The 24,274-nt window shown below is 40.2% G+C and overlaps 1 protein-coding gene across 1 annotated transcript in view; it reads right to left on the minus strand.

Moving 5' to 3' along the window:
* The window catches only part of LRMDA (leucine rich melanocyte differentiation associated), a 529,620-nt gene that overhangs the window by 230,256 nt on the left and 275,090 nt on the right, over nucleotides 1-24,274 (minus strand). Inside the window, exon 5 of the mRNA XM_060097357.1 lies at nucleotides 10,340-10,424. Coding sequence (XP_059953340.1) covers nucleotides 10,340-10,424 — 85 coding nt within the window. The remainder of the gene's footprint in view (nucleotides 1-10,339; nucleotides 10,425-24,274) is intronic.

Raw genomic sequence — 24,274 nt, forward strand, 5'->3', positions numbered from 1 at the left:
AATACTCATCCTTTCCTTAGATCCAACCTAAATGGCACCCACTGTATTTCCAGCTCCCTAGATACTTCCTTCGTATTCTGTACAACAAAAAAAACTTCTCATCTTTTTTTTTAGAATAACTTTATCCTGGGATTAAATTCTCAAGTGGAAGACATATCAGAGCACTACACTCTGCAAAGCCAAATACTCTCAACTTTCTTCTCTTAATATGCAAATGGAACTTATATTTTACTTCACCCCAGGCATGCCCCGCTGAGGGAGCTCGTCAGAAAAACAGAATCATCCTGGCTAACCCCTGTGAAAACGTTCCTTCGCACATGTACCTCACCTAGATTATGGCCAGAAATTAAGCAAGAACTCCACTTGGTCTCTCCCCAAGTTCTCTTTCATACTCTGAAACGGCCCAGGGAAGATTCCTCCAGCTTTGTCACCTATATAAATGGTTTCACTCCAGTGGTGGCTTTAGAATTTTTATATTCAAAGTACACAGGAGCAACAACTGGGCGGAACTGTATAAGTGGAGAGGCAGGGGATGGAAGATTTATTTTGAAACTGTGTTTCTGTATTAAGCACATGTTTTTCTCTCAGTCTGTAGGTTTCTATGAGGTGACTTGGAGAAAGGGGTCTTAGATATTTGGAAGCAGAGAATGGAGGGAGTAAAGCCCTTTCTTTACAAACCTGAGTAAAAAGAACTTAGCAGTGGCTGTTCCTGTGAGATAAGATAAACCCAGCTTTCTCCTTTCATCTATTTGCTTTCAACTCAGTTCTCACCTTCATCTGAGGCCACCTCCCCATACTTCCATTCTCACTAACCTTCATATGAAGCCACCTCCCCATACTTCTGTTCCCACTAACCCCATACTTCCCTTCTCCCTTTCCTGCACTCTTGCATCTAGCTTGACCTCTGCTTTCTGTGTGTGTAGGGCCTTCTTTCTCCAATTAGACTATAGGTTTCTTGAAGGCAGAGCCCACAGCTTCCCTTACATTTCCCACAACCTCCCAGCCCAGAATGCGTCTGAAAAAAAAAACACGGTCAGCTGACTGATTGAAGAAACAGAAAGAGGCCCCTGCAGTGACCTGAAGCATATGGAATTCTGATTAAGGGAACTGAGAAGTCAAAAAGCCCAATTCCGCACCCTTCATAAAGTACACACATCCCAACAAACCTCAAGTTATTGGAAAAGTAAGAGCCCCGTCCCCTGACCAGCCTCAACCAAGAATTGCATTAGGATGGATGAAGAACCAGAGCCGTAAATATTAATGGCTGGAAGGGGGAACAGGAGGACAGAAGGCTGAACCGAGCAGGTGTTCACTCACTCAGTTTCAATCCACTTGCAGCCAACAACGTCATCGTTTGGCCTTCTTGAGCTCACCGACAGGCCATTTTTCATGATTTTACCATTTCTGGCCAAACGCAAACTTTTTAATTAAATGGACCACACGATTCCAGATGTTTGTTTATTTGTTCCAAAAAGGTTGTAAAAGCTCTACATGAGGAAAAACCTGGGGCAGGGGTAAAGTTTTCTCTAAGAGAAGGGGAAACAAATGAGTGGGAAGACCTGGGCCTGGGAAGTTAAGGCTGGGCAGAACTCCCAGCAGAACAATCTAGACGAAAAGCATTGGCTTTCAAAGAGCTCTCCTTCCAGAAACCCAAGATTCAGGAATAAAACACCCTGAGCCCTTATTCGTTTTTAAAAGAATGTAGCTCATCTTGAGCCAAAGGCTCGAATGAGAACAAATTTTTGTGGCTTCCCTGCCTGCTTCTTATATGTTTGTTCCTGTTGCCACGAGCTCCACTACATTAATTCCAGCAGTCTTCCATTTAACAGGCCAGATTATAGCTCATGCCTGAGTGGCAGTGGAGAATCCTGCAAGGAGGAATGTGAGAGGGGGTACAGGCAGAGACTACAGCTTCCCACGAACCAGGCCAGCTTCCTCGCAGCTGTCTGTTCTCTGGTACCCTCTACCTCTAACTATAATCAGTCATTAAGTCAGCCAGTTGCATTTGTTACAGAATCGTTCTCATATTTCTTCCCCTATTCGCCAGCTACTCCATCCTTCAGCATCAAATGCTAGATTATTTCACCACTATCTTAACTGATGCTGGGCTCTAAATTTTGGTTTCAAAAGCCAACATCAGAAAGACTTTGAATAACATGGGGAGGAAAAGCATTGACTGTCCATTTTCTCTGATACCTGAGCCAGGGATACCCTGAGACCAAACCATCAGCAACCTCAAACCACAACTCCACTATGACTGTAAGGTTCCCTTTACATCGCCCCCACCCCTGCTCCACTGGCAGTGTCCTGGCCCCAGCTGTCCTCCCCATCTGTTACCAAATTGTTGCCTAAATTACCTTTGCTTGAAACCTGCTGTTTGGAGGCAGTAGAGTCTGCAGTCACATAGCTTGGTGTCAAGAAAGCCAAAGCTTCTAAAACTGGACCACACTCCCTTCAAGGCCATCCCACAGTGGCCTCCTCAAGTCCTGGCTCTTCTCTTTCCAATCCCCTTGCACACTGCTTGCAGATTAATAACCATATAGCACAGCTTTAAATCCAATCTAGATGCTTCTGCCTGTTCAAGGTCTGCCATAATACAAATCTGTTCTACCAGTAAACTTATTTCTGAATTTTTCCAAACTGGGCCCCTTCCTCCAGTCAGTTCTAACTATTCCTACCTCTTCTTTACGCATCTCCCTTTTCTGGAATGCCCTTCTTCTGCCGTCCACCTCCTCATGCCCTGCTTGTCCTTCAAAGCTCAAGGCCAACACCCTCCAAACAGCCTTGCCTGACTATTCTAGCCTTTACTGATTCCCTTCTTTTCTAAGCACTTATATGGCTTTTACCAAGTGAGGCAACTCTTCATTATATCATATATAATATCTGTTTGGTTGGCATTGCTTCATTTTTGGTATCTCCACAATCAAACTATAAGACAGATAGCATGCTCTCTGTTTCTGAGCTCTCCACAAACCCTAACATATACTTTGTTCACAGTGGATACAAGATAAAGACATACTGGAGGACTCCTTGAATGACGGTGCTCAGGGCAATACTTGTCATCTCAGGAGACACATTTGACCACATCCCAGCTCTTCCCTTGCAACGGAAGGGAGAAGAAACAGCTCAAGTCTCTAAAACTTCAGGACATTTAGAATCTTCAACCCTGTCAATCCCGGACCCTCCATTTTTTTTTTAAACAGAGGGACATATTTTTACCACTATTTTGTATTTGGTCTGTCTGTTGGGGCAAGGGTGATCCTTCGATCTCTCATCCTACAGAAGGAAGGTTGATCGTTGTTCGGGGTGTGCAGTAAGATTCCATTTTGCCCTCCTTGCTTTGCTCTGGAACGGAAGAACCAACTCCACAGCCCCTCTGTGCCTATGAGTGCACACAATTCTGCCCAAAGACTAGAAATAAAGCAATTGCAGAGACTGCAAATGAAAAGTCATCCTTGGAGAAAAAAGGATACAAAATGGACCCTTATGGATTTCACACACTTAAAGGAGGCTGCTTCCAGTTCCTGGCTAAAGTCTATGCCAGTCCTGGTAATAGTCTAACAGATTCATCCATCTTCAGATTCCACTTGGCTTGCTCTTCCATCACTGCCAGCTTCCCAGACAGCGAGCGCACACTTGCACATCTATCTATATATATGCGGAAGTTTTAATCTAAACCACCCTCCATTCCAATCTACCCAGCCCCGCTCCACACAGAGTGAAGCTATTGACCCTGCAAAGCAGCAGGGAAATGAATTTGATGACCCAGACTACTGTTTTTAAACCATTTCAGCAAGGCCTAGAATCAAAGGAAAGTACAATTTATTCAGCACTTAGTAAAGTCCTTTTACTTAGGAACAGAGTGCACAGACTGAAAATAGACTCCCGCTGCCACACAGATAAAATAAACCTGTCAACCACTACTGTCAAATCACTAGTCACCTCGATTAAATAAAAGAAACATTAGCATCTCTCAGCATCTGAGACTTCCACCAAGATTCTAAGCCCATGAAAGCATTATGAAGGGAAGAAAAAACTAAAGTGAGGGGTTCTGTTGAAAATGTCATCAGAGGAAGGTATTTTACATAATTAGAAAATGCTAATAATAGCTCTGCACAGGGAACCAACACACTCTTTCCCCACACAGCCAGGGCAAAGCCACAGCATGGAGTCTGAGAGACGGCAGCCGAGGCCATGTACTTGCTTGGCAGGACCCACAGACCAACCGTGTCCGCCTCAGCAAAGAATGCTTCCTTGTCAATTGCCAATGTGATTTTCTTTTTCTGTTTGCTTCTCTCTCTCTCTCTCTCTCTCTCCTTCTCCCTCTCCTGCTCTCCCTACCCACCTCCTTGTTTCTTTCTTTTTTCCACAGCTTTCAATACACTTTCCATAGAGGAGAGTTGGATACATCATACTTCTATGAACCTTCAACGAATCAGTCACATTTTCTGAAAAACCATGTGATGGTTAGCTCCCTTGAAAGACTAATCAAAATATTCTGGAAGACTGAAGGCAGCAAATAAACAGGCTACCTGAGTCATGGGTCTGATCTTAGGTGAGACCTACCAGGCAAAGTCACCATAACCATCAGATTGCTTGTTCCATCTCTTTAAATGGTCAGTGAGAACCAACAAGCAATAGAAAAAGACTCCTTGATGCTGAACTGGCAAGAGAACCCAGATAAATACACCTGTTTTCCTTGAGTCTTTGCTATTATTCTGCGTGGATTTTGTTTATAATCATCAAGTCTACTTAAGCTTTCACATTCCCCGTGGGTTGACATTAGCAAGATGGTACAAATATGAAAAATAGAAAAAGGTTTTTAAATTGTCTGAAAGAGACAGATTGCTTCCAAATCCTATAAGCCTAAAACAAATTGTGATGAAGTTTGGTTATCAAGCAGCCCCATCTTGTGCCCTCCCGGAAGTATTCTGCTTGCTGGTGTACAGTTTTTCTGGCCAACATCTCCCCATCCCAAACATCTTTGCCTACAATGACACATCTTTACCTATATCCATTTAGTTTTCCTCTGATTCATTTCACTTTGGCTTATTTGAATAGTTGAAGCAAAACCCTCTGCATTTATGGCTTCTGAGAATATGTATTTTATGATATCTCAGGCTAAAACTGTTTAAAAAATAAAACTAAAAAACGCCAGCAGTTTTTCCTTCCGCCTTTTTTTTTCTTTTTTGGAGGACACACATTGAGCTGCTTCATGGAGAAATACAGAAAAATCAATTGCTAAGCATAAAATGCAACTCACATTAAGGAAACTGCGAACGATAACTAATTATGAAAAGTTGCTATGTAAATCACTCTGTGAGGGTCCCAGCAATCAATTTCCAAAACAAACAGACCGAGCCCCTGGTTGGAGAAGAGGATGAGCTTCTAACGACTGTGTCAATAAAAATAATGGCAAGATTGCCAACGATGGATAGAAGTAGGGTATTATCATCTCCAAGCAGCTTTTCGTAACAGATTCCCCTCCGTTTCTTGCTTTCTTTCTTTCATACTTTTAAAGTCCAATGCTTAATCTGACAAGTTAACTATGGCACATCTTCAAGACTGTATAAGCATCAGGGGAAAAAAAGTAATAATTCAGGGATGTTCACAGGGTTTGCAATTACTTTGCAAAATGTGCGTGCAAACAATTGGAATGGGACCCTCAACGGGATAGCGGTTGGCAAGGTAGGATTATGGTAGATGTGCCAGCTTGGCTGTTTTAATTGGGCATCACCATTACCCCCTTCTGAGGTTTTCTCTGCAGCTCAGGGAAGAAACTAGAAACTACATTTCCCAGAATTCCCTGTGTGCATAGTTCTCGGTTAGACAGGGCCAAAGAGAGACACTGAGTATGATTTGGAAATCCAGAGAGGAGGCGCAGGGCAATGCGTGGGTAGTCCTAACCTTTGAAGAACTCCTTGAGAATCACCGCCGCCTTGGTGCTGCAGACCGAGAAAGTCAGGAGGAGATTCCCAAGTATTCCTGAGATGCACAGAAACTTCAGCAAGCTTTTGAGAATCACCGGTCACAGAGGTGAGACTCTGGGTGACACCTTCCCTGTCAGTCCTTTCCTGTATGTGTAAGCCTCTCATTCCTTACATTAAAGCCCTTCATAATTTGAATAGTGTGCATTCAATTTTCCCTGTCTGAATTCAGATTGATACTATAGCATTTTTCCCTTTGGTTTTTCAAACTATCTCTGCTCCTGAATGTATAGATTTGTAATTTTTTAAAAAGGGTGGAGGGAGGGGAGTAACAGGCAACCCTTTTGATAGAAGTTGGCAAGGACGCTGTACTTTACCACAGCCTTAGCACAGGCTTTCGAAATGCACCCCAGGCAGCGGATTGCTTTACGTGTCCTGTGTAAAGGACAAATGTCTGGGGTGGTCTGGGAATCCAGGACACAGAGCTTGGATGTTTTTTCCTTGCCTCTGTTGCTGAGTGATTCAGCTCCCCTAGCAATTGTTGGGGATGTCTTCCTCTGTTAAATGGGAAAACTAACATTTACCCTCTCCACCTTATTGGGTTTATTTATGGTCTATGCTCCAAATAGAAATGTTTTCCCAAAAGACACAATGGTCTATAAAGATGCAAATTCTGCTTCTAACAGCTACCAGATAAACAGTGGCAATACACAGCATGCAGGGGTATATCCATTTCTCTGATAAACGTTTCAACATTCCTCATAATGTGGCTACCCACTGAGGAGGTAGTATGCAGACTATCACTAGGTAGCAGTTGGAATCACTGACATAGCCCCATATCCCCCATATTCGGAAGACATGCTTAGACCTAGATGAGAATTCTCAGAGAGACTTTAAGCAGACCATTCTAAAACCCTATCTTTACCACAACCTGCATCTTACTGAGCTCCCAGCCCCTTCTTTGATAACTTCTGTTCTAGTAAAATAATTCCATGAAGTGCTTCAATTCATCCTAGTCCTTTCCATCATCAAAACACCAGCGTTTGAAAACTCTCACATTAAAATAACTATCTACTTGGAAGTTGTGCAATACGGCTAAATGCCTTCTGGCAATGAACCAATAGATACAGCTCCCATCCAAGATGGTGTGTGTGGGTTTCTGAAAGCAACAGAGTTGAGGTCTGACGTCCACAAGACAGGCTGCTCCCTTCAGCATGTGCTCACCCCCATAGGCAGATGGGTTTCTTTCCTCAGATGCAATCAAGTTACCTTGCAATTTACGCGCAACGGGGGTACTTAGATACCAACAAGAGGTACCTAAGTCACTGACTTTCCCCTGGGTTTCTATCACTCATCATTTACTGAACAAATATTTATTGATCGCTGATTAAGTAGAAGGCCCTGTGCCAGGCACTGCAAATATAGTGGCGAGTTAACAGATGTCAGCACCTCCACCCCCTACCCCACACCAACCGCCCCCCTCCCGCCAAGAGCTGCCATCTGAGAAGACAGTCCCTGAAAAGGGAAAAATGACCTAATGCAAATGGATAGGGTGGGATCAGAGGAGTCTTCTTTGGAGCTGTTGTACTGAAGCTGATACCTGAAGAATGAGTAGGAGTTAATGATGTGAAAGAGAAGGAGAGTTAGAATCTGCACTGCTCCTCAGGGAGCTTTCATTTATGAGGAGTTCAAGACATACACAGACCTGACCCCTGTCATACAAAGCAGAATATGAGCAATGGCACTAAGGAGATAGAAACAAATATTATAAGTACCTCAACTAGGGGAAAATTCAGTACAGGTGAGATCAGTAAAAATTTCATGCAGGAAGAACAAAGTACTGGGCATTACTGTCCCCATGAGGTTTAGATTATCTACACGTTACGGATAGAAAAATAGAGTCCCCTGTCTCCTGATCATTATTCTGGGCCCAGACTTCCTTTGCATTTGAATCTACAGTCCTTAGGACATGAATCTCTGGCCTATCATACTCGACATTGGAAGTTACATAAAAGGACAAGCAAAGGGAAAATGGCATGTATAGAAAAATAGCAATTTGCACATGAACTACTGCCCACCAGTTTGTGTAGTCGTTGGTGTGGAATGAAAAGAGATTGGGAACCGAATGAACCAAAAATTATTTACAAATAGAATTTCCACTTAGGACTTTATAGACCAAGTTTCAAACATCATGGAGGATTTCACCTGGGAAAGAACTGGTGTAATTTGCCTTCACAACGTGGAAGTACCTCTCTGGATAAATGTTTGTAGGCTGTTTCCATGAAAATATTAACAAATGACACTCAAAAAGTTTGGTGATGTATGGAATCAGAAATTTAGAATAATTTCTTTCACTTAAATACAAAAAAACCAAGATGGCATTAAGTGGTTTCATTCTGGATGCTGAAAACTATGGCTTTCCTCATTTGTCACTGCATGATTCATGCCAAGATGAAATATATCAGTCTCATATTTTCCCCAGGCAGATCAGTCCAATAATAATTCAGCCTAAAGAGCTTCTTTGGTTCTCTCTTTACTGGTCTCCTCATGAACATAAGTCCAAAGACCTGGCCATCGTTTCATGATGCTGTCTTGCTCTTTTCAACATCCAAGTACTTAGCACAACTAATGCATCAAATGCATTAAATGTGTATTAATTACTCAGGAAATTCAAGACATCTGTTCTTGGCTCCCTTTAAATACTGTTTTCCCTATTGATGTTGGGCTCTGATATCATTCAAGGGGGCCTATTTTCACTCTAACCATGTTAGGTATTTTTCCATATTCCAAATATTAACCAAAATATCTTCAAAACTATTGTTTTATATTCCATTTCTTCAGGGTTCAGATTTTTTATTTTACTGTTACAACGACAGATGACCTTTGCCCTATTACTGATGATGATCACTTATGGGGTCCTCCTGCTGTGAAATCTCAATTTCATGGCCAGATCAACTCAAGTAGGCTTGAGGACTCTGAGACTTCAGTTCCTACTCATGTAGTCAACGGGCTACACAGTTAAAACTACCCTTATTCAAATGCAAAAGACCATCTATGAGAATATGATGCTAGGCTTAATTTGTTATTCCTTCTAGATAGCATATTATTGTTTGCCTAGAGGAATCCCCGCCACCACCCCCCGCCACCCAATAAAACAGTCTCTAAAGGGATATACTCAAAACCTTCATAAGGACATTCAGCAGAAGAGATCTGTTCACCCCCCTCAAAATATAACATGTTGGCAGCTATTTATTCTACCTGACTTTGAGCAAAATTGATTTTCACAAGTTTGACACTTACTGAATGGAATCACAGTTGAACCCTAATTGAACCAACACATATTTAAATGCAGAGAAGTTTCACTGGACCCAGACATCAAACAGAAAACACAGGTCCAAGTCACAGACACCTGGAATCCTGTATTACTCTATGCACCATTTCCTGCAGAATATAAGTGTGCCATTTGCCTGAAATCCCCAGGTCTTCCTTAGAGGGCCAGCTCTACTTTCTGATAATCTCTACAGACTTGGCTCTGACCCACCCATCCTGCTGTGCAGCTTGGATGACAAAACTGGAAGAGCCCTTATTCAGTGTCCCCTGCATGTACAAGGGTAATTTCCTGCTTGGAGAAGCAATGTTTAAAGTATGTAATGCCCTCAATCTAAGCCTGTTCTTACTTATCCTTGGAAGGTAGATTCACAATTATAAAACATGACTGTGGTCATAACCAGAATAAAATGGGGTAAACAAGTTACATCACGTGGCCTCTTCCTGTCCTAACTAATTCCAATAAAGCTGGTCACATAGTCCTTGGCCTGAGCAGCCAGGTTAGGGATAAAGCATGTTTAAATTATATTCCTTGCAGACTTTAGAGATGGCAATAGGAATTCAGGCTTTGGAAGAACTGGGTAAGCCAAATTAAAGTTTCAAGGATCAGAGAATTCAGGGAAAACTGCATATTGATTCTCCTTAATGTTGCTAGGCAAACTGGAATTCCTTTGAGCTGTAATGTAGAGTTCATTCATTTTGAAATTACAGATTTCAACTATTATACTCCCAAACAGTGACACTTTTACAAATATTAGTGAGTTTCTTAATTTCTCTCCATCACTTTCTCTGGAGGAAATGACCTCCTCAGTAATTGTTAAGTATGATAATCTCTTTGTTTAAAGAAAAAGTATCACAAAATTATATTCCACCATAGACTTATTTGCCTTCCCAATAGACTGCCACTAAATTCTGTTGAATATGAGTGAAAATCACTAGGCTTGACAGGTATGGTTTTCTCATCAAGGACTTGAAAAGCACCGTGTTCCTTCCAAAGTGCCGAGCCAGCAGTAATGAGCCCCGAGCTCCGCAGGTCGGCGTCCCTCCCTGCAGCCACCGAGAGCAATAAAAAGCAGGGTTCCTACCTCGGTGACTGGTGAGCTCCCTGGAAGCAGAAGGCAGGGGTGTGTAACGGCTCTTCGGAGAGGCGGCAACGCTGTCACTGGAGGCCTGTGTGAAAAAACCACACCAACATGAAGCCACACCAAACACTAAATACCTTCATTTACCCAACTTGACTCCTTGGGATCTGCGTTTGGAGAAAATATTATGGACCAAGACTCTTCTTAGGAAGCAAGAGTTGTCTGTGTTGAGATAATATTCTGGTAAGTGTAAGGTCGATTACCAAGCTTTCAGGGGACTTGGTACAGGTGGAAGGGCTCTGACACAAGGGGATGGTTTGTTTGCTCTGCTGAACTGCAAGCAGGAGGAGGAGGAAAGAAGAAGTTGAAGGCAGGAAATGATGCAGACTTCGATTTCTGCCACAGGCCTCCTACCAATACTTCCCACAGATCGAATGTTCACTGTGCAGAGATTTCTATGGAAACCAGTGAAGAGGCTGAGCTTTGCCCCCAGGGTGGATGGGACAAACAAGCCTGGTTTACTGGACCCAGTGGCATGGAGGTAATGGGAAGCTGAAGACAAAAGGCCTGGCAGCATGAAGTGACCCTAGAGAAGGATACAAACCATTGCAGACCCTGCAACTGGGGTTCTGGCTACATTTTACAATAGCACTGAAAAACCCATCTGAAATTTGAAATACAGTGGTCCTCGACAAAACTTTGCCATTTCAAAGTCTAAAACAAAATATTAGGAAATCTACCTATGAAGATGCTTTTTTTTTTTTTTTTTTAACTGTACACAAGGCTCTTTAACCATTCGATTCTATATAGTGTGACGCAGGCTGCTAACTCTCTTTCCCTAACACTACATCCATGGGGGCTAAGGCAGGAGGAAAGGACCACAGCCGGAGAGTCAGGTGTCACTCAGAGCTAATGACCAGTATGTCACATTCTGAGTGTGGCTGCGTGGTGTACGAAGCATCACCACTGCAACTCTTACTGACTCTTCTGAATCAAACACTACTTTTTTTTTTTTAATATCCAAAAAAGAACATCTGCTAGGATCAAAATCCTAAGCTTACAACCTTTCCAAGCTTCATGAAAAAGTAAATTTCATTAATGCTACATTTTTCTTTCTGGAAAAGGAAATACATTCTATGGGATATATTTGCCCTGGTAGGAGGAGGCCTTTTCTCCAAAGAGATTATCGACATTATAGGAATCAAAACTAAGTAGGAGATTAGACCTACTTGCTAGAAAAACCCTTTAAACCCCGTTTCTGACATTTGAGATGTTTGATTAAGCAGCTTTCAGTGGAGACTTACAGAAAGAGTTCTGAATGCCACAAAAGCAGAAGCTCTGTCCCTAAGGTAGAGACAGATTTCGGGTAGCATTACTTCATTTCAGCAGCAAGAGAAATATATGGTGTTTAAAGTTTGATCCAAAGGTATTGGGTCTAGAAAGATCAAAGTTCAGTCACCAAGAAAAATGTTTTAAAAAGTACCCAAGATTTGTAAGGTACTGCATCATTAGACATTTAGGATGCTGCAACAATGTAAAAGAGTCAGCAATTAGATTAAAATTCAAACACTAGAATCACCAGGTGTTTCTCCATTTGGCATCAAGGTCTCCTGCAATCCCTACACGATAAATGAGACACAATGACACGTTCTGAATATGGCATCTATTCAATGCTCGAGGCAGGATATATGCGGCAGAGGAACGGGGAATGTCCTTCCACAGATCTACTGTACTTCCTCCATAAGAGGCCATAGCTTCTTTGTCAATGTTTCTACTCCACCTTGTTGCTAAAAAAGCCTAAAATTCCAGGATGAGTTTTAGGTTGCTATATTGTGATATTTCTTGGTGCTTTTAATCTCAATTTGGGCTGTTGACAATTTGATGACAGCTTTTCCTAAAATTACTGGAAGAAACTACCTTTCAGCAAATACCTCTGACGGGGAAAAACATACGAGTTTTGTAACCAAGAGTAAAATAGCGATTTAACTTTTATTTCCAATTGTAGTCAAAGCAAAAACTGTGTGGCTTGAGTTCTGTTTTGCAGTCATCATTCTTCACCTAGCACTTAATTACTTTTCTGCTCAGTGTCCATTTATAAATTCAAGTCATGGAAAAGAATCCAGGAAGAGAACAATTTTGCAAACTATGCCTTTTGGTGAGATTTTCATGGCTGGATGTTGGGGAAAACCGCTACAAACCAAGGTTCTAACTACCAGTTCTTTCACTTGGCTTTTAGCAAAATGAGGTCCATGTGATCTTTTCAATAGTGATGTTGAAAATTATGCTTAGAAGCATGATTCAGAAAAGCACAATTATCATATGAAAGAAATGGACAAGACAATGTCTTAAATATGCATACTACCTGCCCCAAAATAAAGAACTCCCCTTGAAACTGAAGCAATACACTCACAGTATATCAAGACTGAAATAATAGAAACATAAGTGGAAATATTTAATGTTTTCTTTTACCTGGATTAAGGAAGTATGCCTAAAATGGGAACAGGGAAATCAGGGTAAATCGGAATCCTGAGAACTACAAATAATTCTCAAATCTTTAAGTACTTGCCAAATTTTCTAACGACCTGTGGCAAAGAATTACTTTTACATTTTACTTTTTAAATCACCCCTGTTAGAGAATTTTTGCAACATCTACAATAAAATATTAGCATCCAGAATACCTATATCCCTAAATAAATAAAAATATAATAAAAAATGGGCAAAGGAGATCTCAGACAATTCAAAGAAGAGGAAACCTGAGTAGTCAATAAATAGAAGATGGTCGAATTTACTAGTCCTAAGGGCAATGCAAATTAAAACAAAATGCAATTTTTTTTTGTCCATCATAGTTGGCAAACTTTTAAGTCTCACAATAGCGAGTGCTATAGAGAATGGAGGATAACAAATCTCTTAACCTCTCATCCTTTGCCAGTGGGAATGCACTGGTTCAACTACGCAGAGAGTAGCTTAGCAATATCTAATAAAATTGAAAACTGATACTGCAATTCCCTTTAAAATATATACAATGGAAAATTTTACTCAGGTCTGTAAGGTGGAACATGGAACAATGTTTATTGAAACATTATTTACAACAGAACAAATTGGAAATAATTCAAATGCCTATCAATGAGGAAAATCGATAAATAAAATGTTGTATATTCATATGACAGAATAATATTTAGCACTTAAGAGCAATAAAGCTGATTTATATATCTCAATTTGAGTAGGTCTAAAAATTTAATAAAAAGTGAAAATGCAAGTTGCAAAATGATAAATGTGGTGCAATATTATTTATGCAAATGTGTAGTTCTTTGATCTCATATGTGTATATGGAAAGGTCTAAAAATTATAAAAGTTATACACTAAATTCATGAAAATGGTTGCCTCTGCCACAGGGCACAGGAATAGGACTGGGGCTAATGGGAAAGGGGGGGAGCTTCAATTTTACAGATAAGGTTTATTTCTTTTATTGAAAGTTAAGACATGAAAAAATATGTCAAGATATTAGAAAATACAAACCCTGTATGGTAGCTGAACATCCTCATTACTTTTCGAACTTTTTTACATTTTTGCAATTTCTCAAAATTAAACATGAAAATTGAAAAAACAGACTCCTATTTTCTCTCTGATCCATAAGTCCTATGTTGATATAAACCCATAATTAGAGGAAATCTCCTCTAACAATTTTCTAGTACTTTCCCAACATGGATTCAGGCCATCTCTGGTTGGCTTTTTGTGATGAAATATCCCATTTCTAATTCTTCCAAAGCTACTGAGTATGACAATAGGATGGAAAAAGCCAATAAACAGTAGTAACGATAAATTCCCCCTTCACACCAAGGCTTGAAATGCTCGTTCCAGCCTGGTAAGTCCTTCTGCTTAAGATCTGCCAAAGCATACTGAAGGTTTCTGTACTTGTCTCCTACTCACAATTGGAGAGTTGCTAATAATTTTTTAAACTCACATCAATAATGATAATGGCCACTAATATACTGTGCTTTGCAATTTCTATAACGCAGGAAGGAAGGAAGAACTTTGGCAACCTCGTTGGAAAAGATTGAATGAAAGTACAGTACAAGAGATTTGCAAAGTGAGAATTTCACTCTGCGGTTCCAGAAAACAAATGTCTTTAGATGAATGTGTAAAATTTGAGCCCCCTCCCATTGGGTGCGTTCCATGAAAACCTGCATTCCAGTGGATATTTCTGAACATCATGGATGCCCGGAAGGAACATGATACAGACCACAGGAGGAGAGATTTGGCAGGCTTCAAGACAAGAAGGGGGCAGCTACAAAGTTGTTTAATAGCCATAAATCTCCCACTATTTTTCACAAAATACCATCTAAGACCACAGCTCCACAACTCATTCCCCATCACTCAGCTCAAGTGGAGCGCTCTGGCATGCTCACTCACCCTTAAATCATACACTGCATAAAGTGATCCCAGGTCTGGGAAATTTGTCAGCCTCTTTCAAGTAAAAGCAATCTTCGCTTTTCATCACAATTCATTCCCTGAAACTGTGGTATAAAGCTGACTCTACTAAAAACATTTATTTTCTCTCATAAGAAAAAGTATCACTCATTTATTATTAAGGATTTAATAAACACCTACTATATGCCAGGCCCTGTGTAGAGAATACCAAGAAAAATAAAATGAGGACCTTGGCTGCATTCCCAACACATCAAAAAAAAAAAAAAAAAAAAAAAAAAAAAAAGAAGAAGAAGAAGAAATTAGAATCATGATTAATGCTGGTTAGTAAGAGTCACCAACTCAAAGCCTGATCCCCATACTCTGCATCGTCACAGAACTTCGACCCTGACCTCTATGATGACAGCTGAACACTTGGACCAGTAATTACATCCTTGCTTATTTCTTCTTCATACTAACAGAGAACTTTCAAGATTAACTCTATTAACTTCCCAAGATTAACTATACTGTTACCCTTGTACCCAACATGCTACTAGAAAGACAGAAAGAAGTCAATGCATAACGCTTGAATGAATAAAACATTTTAATGTCAAAGAGAAAACTATACCCTTGTACCCAATATGCTGCTAGAAAGAGAGAAAGAAGTCAATGCATAATGCTTGAATGAATAAAACATTTTAATGTCAAAGAGAAAACTATACACCGTGATTGTAATTCAACACAAAAGTATAGGCCAAGTTGTCAGAATCAGAGGTAAAGACTTGACAGCATCTCAAGGATTAAGTTAAAAGCCACAGAACCGGCCTAAGGTGGAGTCTTCCCACTTGCTCACATGTGACGGCACCAGGCCTTTCAGTGTGAGGACAGACAGAAAGCCTCCACCACAGACCCACTGCGCTGGAAATGACAGACAGGTGGGGGAACAGGAAAACCATATTCTGGTCCAGAGCCAGAAGCCAAAAAACTGAGAGAAAAAAAGGGGGTATGGTGGGATGAGGATGAGCCAGGAACCAAGGGACCAAGAACGGGTCCAAATGGGCAAAAGGAAGAGTCTGGGAAAGAGCTGAGCATTCAGCTGACTGATGGAGATGAGGGGTAATTCAGAGCAGAAGTCAGTCAAAGAAGGGTTGGGGTGAGGGGGAGGGTTGTGCCGAAGGCTCTCCGGAATCAGGAAGCCTTTTGCAGGCAAAATAGCCTCGAGAGTTTGCCACTGTTTGTATCTGATCTACAGGGGGTCCAGTTCTGCCAGTGCCTAAAAGGCCATCAGGCCCAGAGCTGTAGTTCTGAAATGTTTATGAGAGGAAGGCAGGAAGGAAGGAAGGAAGGAAAAGAAACAGGAAAGGAAAACAGGAAGCAAGGGCTATAGACTGGGCATTTTTTGGACCTTTACACAGATAATCAAATTACAGAATGTCAGAGCTGTAAAAGACCTTTTCAATCATCGAGAGCGGTGGTTTCCAAAATACTTTTAGCAGACACTCATATAACAAGAAAAAATAAAACAACGTAAATACTGGGCATTATGGAAATATTCATAATTACATGTGGTAACCAAATATAAAAGAGATAAATATGAAAAATGTTTATTATACAAAATTCAGTGAACACAGTTAATATAAGAATAGTACATCTACTGCAATTTTTAACAACATAAAATTTACAATGGGTAAAAGTTAATAAGCAGAGATTGAAAGATTTTTGTGAACAATGTGGTTTGGGAAGATTTGATTTTTAAATTCTATTTAATGGTGCCATTGCTTCTGGCAGTTCAAAATATTTAAAAATTAAAATCCTACAAGGGCTGATCTGAAACAACACATTTTCCAACAAGTATCTTTCCAATCTCTCCCATCAAAGGCCAAGGAGAAGCAGCAGAAGGAGGGACAGTAGGAGTTAAGGAGGAAGGAGAGAGGGGTAGAAAAGGAAGGAGGCACAGGGTGGCATAGGAACAAATGTTTCTTGAATGCATTCTAAGTCTAATGGTTTTCCAATGTGTCAGTATATCCTATTATTACTCTCATGTGAGAAAAAAGAAAACTGAGGCATGGAAAGGATAAGTCACATATCCAAGGCTACACAGTTCTAAAATCCAGAGTGGGATTGAAAACCAAGTCAGGAGGACCTGCATGGAAGGGCGAGAGATAGCACGTGGAAAGGAGGGCCTCTGGAGTGTTGAATTCCAGAGTTTGGAGCCGTGTGGCTGACAGGGGCTTGGTGTTCTGGCCAGGTGTCAAGCCTGTGCTACTGAGGTGGGAGAGCTGAGTGCAGGACATTGGTCCACCAGAGACCTCCAAGCTCCAGGTAATATCAAACGGCAAAAGCTCTCCCACAGATCTCCATCCCAACGCTAAGACTCAGCTCCACTCAACAAACAGCAAGCTACGGTGCTGTACACCCTAAGCCAAACAACTAGCAAGACAGGAACACAACCCCACCCATTAGGAGAGAAGTTGCCTAAACTCATAATAAGGTCACAGAAGCCGCAAACACCCCACCACCAGATGTGGTCCTGCCCATAAGAAAGACAAGATTCAGCCTCATCCACCAGAACACAGGCACTAGTCCCCTCCGCCAGGAAGCCTACACAGCCCACTGAAGAACTGTAGCCACTGGGGGCAGACACCAAAAATAACAGGAACTACAAACCTGCAGCCTGCGAAAAGGACACACCAAACACAGTAAGCTAAGCAGAACGAGAAGACAGAGAAACACACAGCAGATGAAGGAGCAAGGTAAAAACCCACCAGAACAAACAAATGAAGAGGAAATAGGCAGTCTACCTGAAAAAGAATTCAGAGTAATGATAGTAAAGATGATCTAAAATCTTCGAAATAGAATGGACAAAACACAAGAAATGTTTAACAAGGACCTAGAAGAACTAAAGAGCAAACAAATAATGATGAACAACACAATAAATGAAATTTAAAATTCTCTAGAAGGAATCAATAGCAGAATAACTGAGGCAGAAAAACGGATAAGTGACCTGGAAGATAAAATAGTGGAAATAACTACTGCAGAGAAGAATAAAAAAAAAGAATGAAAATACTTGAGGACAGTCTCAGAGACCTCTGGGACAACATTAAACACACCAACATTTGAATGATAAGGGCCCCAGCAGAAGAAGAGAAAAAGAAAGGGACTGAGAAAATATTTGAAGAGATTATAGTTGAAAACTTCCCTAATATGGGAAAGGAAACAGTTAATCAAGTCCAGGAAGCACAGAGAGTCCCATATAGGATAAATCCAAGGAGGAACATGCCAAGACACATATTAATCAAACTAGCAAAAATTAAATACAAAGAAAATACAGTAAAAGCAGCAAGGGAAAAACAACAAACAACATACAAGGGAATCCCCATATGGTTAACAGCTAATCTTTCAGCAGAAACTCTGCAAGCCAGAAGGGAGTGGCAAGACATATTTAAAGTGATGAAAGGGAAAAACCTACAACCAAGATTATTCTACCCAGCAAGGATCTCATTCAGATTCGACAGAGAAATTAAAACCTTTACAGACAAGCAAAAGCTAAGAGAACTCAGCACCACCAAACCAGCTTTACAACAAATGCTAAAGGAACTTCTCTAGGCAGGAAACACAATAAAAGGAAAAGATCTACAATAACAAACTCAAAACAATTAAGAAAATGGTAATAGAACATACATATGGATAATTATCTTAAATGTAAATGGATTATGCTCCCACCAAAAGACATAGACTCGCTGAATGGATACAAAAACAAGACCTGTATATATGCTGTCTATAAGAGACCACTTCAGACCTAAGGACACATACAGACAGAAAGTGAGGGGACGGAAAAAGATATTCCATGCAAATGGACATCAAATGAAACCTGGAGGAGCAATTCTCATATCAGGCCAAATAGACTTTAAAATAAAGACTGTTACAAGAGACAAAGAAGGACACTACATAATGATCAAGGGATCAATCTAAGAAGACGATATAACAATTGTAAATATTTATGCACCCAACACAGGAGCACCACAATACATAAGGAAAATGCTAACAGCCATAAAAGGGGAAATCGACAGTGACACAATCATAGTAGGGGACTTTAACACCCCACTTTCACCAATGGACAGATCATCCAAAATGAAAATAAATAAGGAAACACAGCTTTAAATGATACATTAACAAGATAGACTTAACTGATATTTATAGGACATTCCATCCAAAAACAGCAGAATACACTTTCTTCTCAAGTGCTCATGGAACATTCTCGAGGACAGATCATATCTTGGGTCACAAATCAAGCCTTGGTAAATTTAAGAAAACTGAAATTTTATCAAGTATCTTTTCCAACCACAATGCTATAAGACTAGATATCAATTACAGGAAAAAACCTGTAAAAAATACAAACACATGGAGACTAAACAATACACTACTAAATAACCAAGAGACCACTGAAGAAAGCAAAGAGGAAATAAAAAAATACCTAGAAATGAATGACAGTGAAAACACGACGACCCAGAAACTATGGGATGCAGCAAAAGCAGTTCTAAGAGGGAAGTTTATAGCAATACAATCCTACTTCAAGAAACAAGAAACACCTCAAATAAAAACCCTAACCTTACACCTAAAGCAATTAGAGAAAGAAGAACAAAACAACCCCAAAGTTAGCAGAAGGAAAGAAATCATAAAGATCAGATCAGAAATAAATGAAAAAGAAATGAAGGAAATGATAGCAAAGATCAATAAAACTAAAAGCTGGTTCTTTGAGAAGATAAACAAAATTGATAAACCATTAGCCAGACTCATCAAGAAAAAAAGGAAGAAGACTCAAATCAATAGAATTAGAAATGAAAAAGGAGAAGTAACAAATGACACTGCAGAAATGCAAATGATCATAAGACATTACTACAAGCAACTATATGCCAATAAAATGGACAACCTGGAAGAAATGGACAAACCCTTAGAAAAGCACAACGTTCTGAGACTGAAGCACGAAGAAATAGAAAATATAAACAGACCAATCACAAGCACTGAATTTGAGACTGTGATTAAAAATCTTCCAACAGGGCTTCCCTGGTGGCGCAGTGGTTGAGAGTCCGCCTGCCAATGCAAGGGACACGGGTTCGTGCCCTGGTCCGGACAGATCCCACATGCCGTGGAGCAGCTGGGCCCGTGAGCCATGGCCAGTGAGCCTGCACGTCTGGAGCCTGTGCTCCACAATGGGAGAGGCCACAACAGTGAGAGGCCCACATACCACCAAAAAAAAAAAAATCTTCCAACAAACAAAAGCCCAGGACCAGATGGCTTCACAGGCGAATTCTATCAAAGATTTAGAGAAGAGCTAACACCTATCCTTCTCAAACTCTTCCGAAATATAGCAGAGGGAGGAACACTCCCAAGCTCCCTCTACGAGGCCACAATCACCCTGATACCAAAACCAGACAAAGATGTCACAAAGAAAGAAAACTACAGGCCAATATCACTGATGAACATAGATGCAAAAATCTTCAACAAAATACTAGCAAACAGAATCCAACAGCACATTAAAAGGATCATACACCATGATCAAGTGGGGTTTATCTCAGGAATGCAAGGATTCTTCAATATAGGCAAATCAATCAATGTGATACACCATATTAACAAACTGAAGGATAAAAACCGTATGATTATCTCAATAGATGCAGAAAAAGCTTTCGACAAAATTCAATACCCATTTATGATAAAACTCCCCCAGAAAGTATGCATAGAGGGAACTTACCTCAATATAATAAAGGCCATATATGACAAACCCACAGCCAACATCATTCTCAATGGTGAAAAACTGAAACCATTTCCTCTAAGACCAGGAACAAGACAAAGCTGTCCACTCTCACCACTATTATTCAACATAGTTTTGGAAGTTTTAGCCACAGCAATCAGAGGAGAAAAAGAAATAAAAGGAATCCAAATAGGAAAAGAAGAAGTAAAGTTGTCACTGGTTGCAGATGACATGATACTATACATAGAGAATCCTAAAGATGCTACCAGAAAACTACTAGTGCTAATCAATGAAGCTGGTAAAGCAGCAGGATACAAAATTAATGCATAGAAATCTTTCACATTCCTATACACTAATGATGAAAAATCTGAAAGAGAAATTAAGGAAACACTCCCATTTACCACTGCAACAAAAAGAATAAAATACCTAGGAATAAACCTACTTAAGGAGACAAAAGACATGTATGCAGAAAACTATAAGACACTGATGAAACAAATTAAAGATGATACAAAACAGATGGAGAGATATACCATGTTCTTGGATTGGAAGAAGCAACACTGTGAAAATGACTATGCTACCCAAAGCAATCTACAGATTCAACGCAATCCCTATCAAACTACCAATGGCATTTTTCACAGAACTAGAACACAACATTTCAAAATTTGTATGGAAACACAAAAGATGCCGAATAGCCAAAGCAATCTTGAGAAAGAAAAACGGAGCTGGAAGAATCAGGCTCCTGGTCTTCAGACTATACTACACAGCTACAGTAATCAAGACAGTATGGTACTGGCACAAAAACAGAAATATAGATCAATGGAACAGGATAGAAAGCCCAGAGATAAACCCACTCACATATGGTCACCTTATTTTGGATAAAGGAATAAAGAATATACAATGGAGAAAAGACAACTTCTTCGATAAGTGGTGCTGGGAAAACTGGACAGCTACATGTAAAAGAATGAAATGAGAACATTCCCTAACACCATACGTAAAAATAAACTCAAAATGGATTGAAGACATAAATGTAAGGCCAGATACTATCAAACTCTTAGAGGAAAACATAGGCAGAACACTCTATGACATAAATCACAGCAATATCCTTTTTGACCCACCTTCTAGAGAAATGGAAATAAAAACAAAAATAAACAAGTGGGACCTAATGAAAGTTAAAAGCTTTTGCACAGCAAAGGAAACCATAAAGAAGACAAAAAGACAACCCTCAGAATGGGAGAAAATATTTGCAAATGAAGCAACTGACAAAGGATTAATCTCCAAAATTTACAAGCAGCTCATGCATCTCAATAACAAAAAAACAAACAACCCAATCTAAAAATGGGCAGAAGACCTAAACAGACATTTCTCCAAAGAAGATATACAGATTGCCAACAAACACATGAAAGGATGCTCAACGTCACTAACCATTAGAGAATGCTAATGAAAACTACAATGAGGTATCACCTCACACCGGTCAGAATGGCCATCATCAAAGAATCTACAAACAATAAATGCTGGAGAGGGTGTGGAGAAAAGAGAACCCTCTAACACTGTTGGTGGGAATGTATATTGATACACCCACTATGGAGAACAGTATGGAGGTTCCTTAAAAAACTAAAAATAGAACTATCATAAGACCCAGCAATCCCACTCCTGGGCATATACCCTGAGAAAACCATAATTCAAAAAGAGTCATGAACTACAATGTTCACTGCAGCACTATTTACAACAGCCAGGACATGGAAGCAACCCAAGTGTCCATCAACAGATGAATGGATAAAGAAGATATGGCACGTATATACAATGGAATATTACTCAGCCATAAAAAGAAACAAAGCTGAGTTATTTGTAGTGAGGTGGATGGACCTGGAGACTGTCATATAGAGTGAAGTAAGTCAGAAAGAGAAAAATAAATACCGTATGCTAACACATATATATGGAATCTAAAAAAAGTGGTTATGAAGAACCTAGGGGCAGGACAGGGATAAAGATACAGATGTAGACAATGGCACTGAGGATACGGGGAGGGGGAAGGGTGAGCTGGGACAAAGTGAGAGAGTAGCACTTACTCATATACACTACCAAATGTAAAATAGATAGCTAGTGGGAATCAGCCGCATAGCACAGGGAGATCAGCTCAGTGCTTTGCGACTACCTAGAGGGGTGGGATAGGGAGGGTGGGAGGGAGATGCAAGAGGGAGGAGATATGGGAATATATGTGTACTTATAGCTGATTCACTTTGTTATAAAGCAGAAACTAACACACCATTGTAAAGCAATTATACTCCAATAAAGATGTTATAAAAGAAATTTAAAAAAGAAAACCAAGTCAGCCTGACCCATAAACTCCAAGAGGTTTCCCCAGCGCCATAGCCTCTCAGCAGCAGAGGCCCCAGATCTTTGTCATTCTCCACTCCTGGCCATCATCCACTTTGCCTCACAGCACTGTCAACTGCACACTTGTCTGGTCCCTTCTGCAGAACTGTCAACTTCAAGAGCACAGGGGCCAACACCTGTATTGATAGTGAATGCCTTGCAGCTCCTAACAAAGCAACTTCTCCAAGCATTAAGAAAGGGTTATCAAGTGAGAGGGAGTTTACTAATAGCATGGGCAATTTTAAAGGCAGAATATCCAATCTTTAAAGAAACAAATAATCATCTTTGACCACAGAAATATGATGAAGCACAAGTTAATATTTTACCGTTAATTATTAATCCCTGCTGAGGAGTTAGTTTGTGTCATATGTTCAAACAGAATGTAATCAGAATGTAATATATTACAACCTCCAAGTAATGAGGGTAATGAGGGTGTATACATGGTTGTGTGTGTGTATCACATTTCTTGTGCACTAATTACATGCAGGCATTTTAAGCACACTTTCATTTAACTATCTCAACAACCTTAAGGAGTATCATTATTACTATCATTTTATAGATAAGGCAATCGGGATTTAGAGAGGTTAAATAACTTGCCCAAGAGCACCTAGCTAGCATATGGGGAATTTAGAATTCCAACCAACGCATCTTGATTTCATAGCCTGAATCCCAACCATTGTGCAATGAACTTGATGCTCAAAGGTGCCTGGTGAAAAAAAATATGTTTAGTACATATACTAAGACAGGTTATATATTTCTAGAAAGATATGATTAAATTCATGTGAATATGCAACATGTTTTGTGGTCCGGCATATACATAAAACCATTAAGTTATTTATTAAAAAATAATGGACAGGGGTTCCCTGGTGGCGCAGTGGTTGAGAGTCCGCCTGCCGATGCAGGGGACACGAGTTCGTGCCCCGGTCCGGGAAGATCCCACATGCCGCGGAGCAGCTGGGCCCGTGAGCCATGGCCGCTGAGCCTGTGCGTCCGGAGCCTGTGCTCCGCAAGGGGAGAGGCCACAACAGTGAGAGGCCCGCGTAACACAACAACAACAACAACAACAACAACAACAATAATAATAATGGACAATGCAATGTAGACATAAGAGTGCTTCAGATCTCTTTAGCCCTTTGGGGTTGACATAACCAATGGTGTCTATGGTCAACCTCTACCAGCTCATAAAAACCAATGGTTAAAATTTCAGGAATGCTGTATTTAAGTTGCTAAACATAGCCATTATTTAAAATTCACTTATATACACTTGCGATTGGATAAATTAAAAGGGTAATATGTAACCAAACTCAGTACTTTCCAATTATTTTACACAACTTTACTACTATTTATGTTCTTGAAAGTATTCATGTCTATTATATCTACATAGTGTAAATATTATATAATGATATACTATA

The sequence above is a fragment of the Mesoplodon densirostris genome, chromosome 1 (assembly GCF_025265405.1).
Source record: "Mesoplodon densirostris isolate mMesDen1 chromosome 1, mMesDen1 primary haplotype, whole genome shotgun sequence".
Classification (NCBI taxonomy): domain Eukaryota; kingdom Metazoa; phylum Chordata; class Mammalia; order Artiodactyla; family Ziphiidae; genus Mesoplodon; species Mesoplodon densirostris.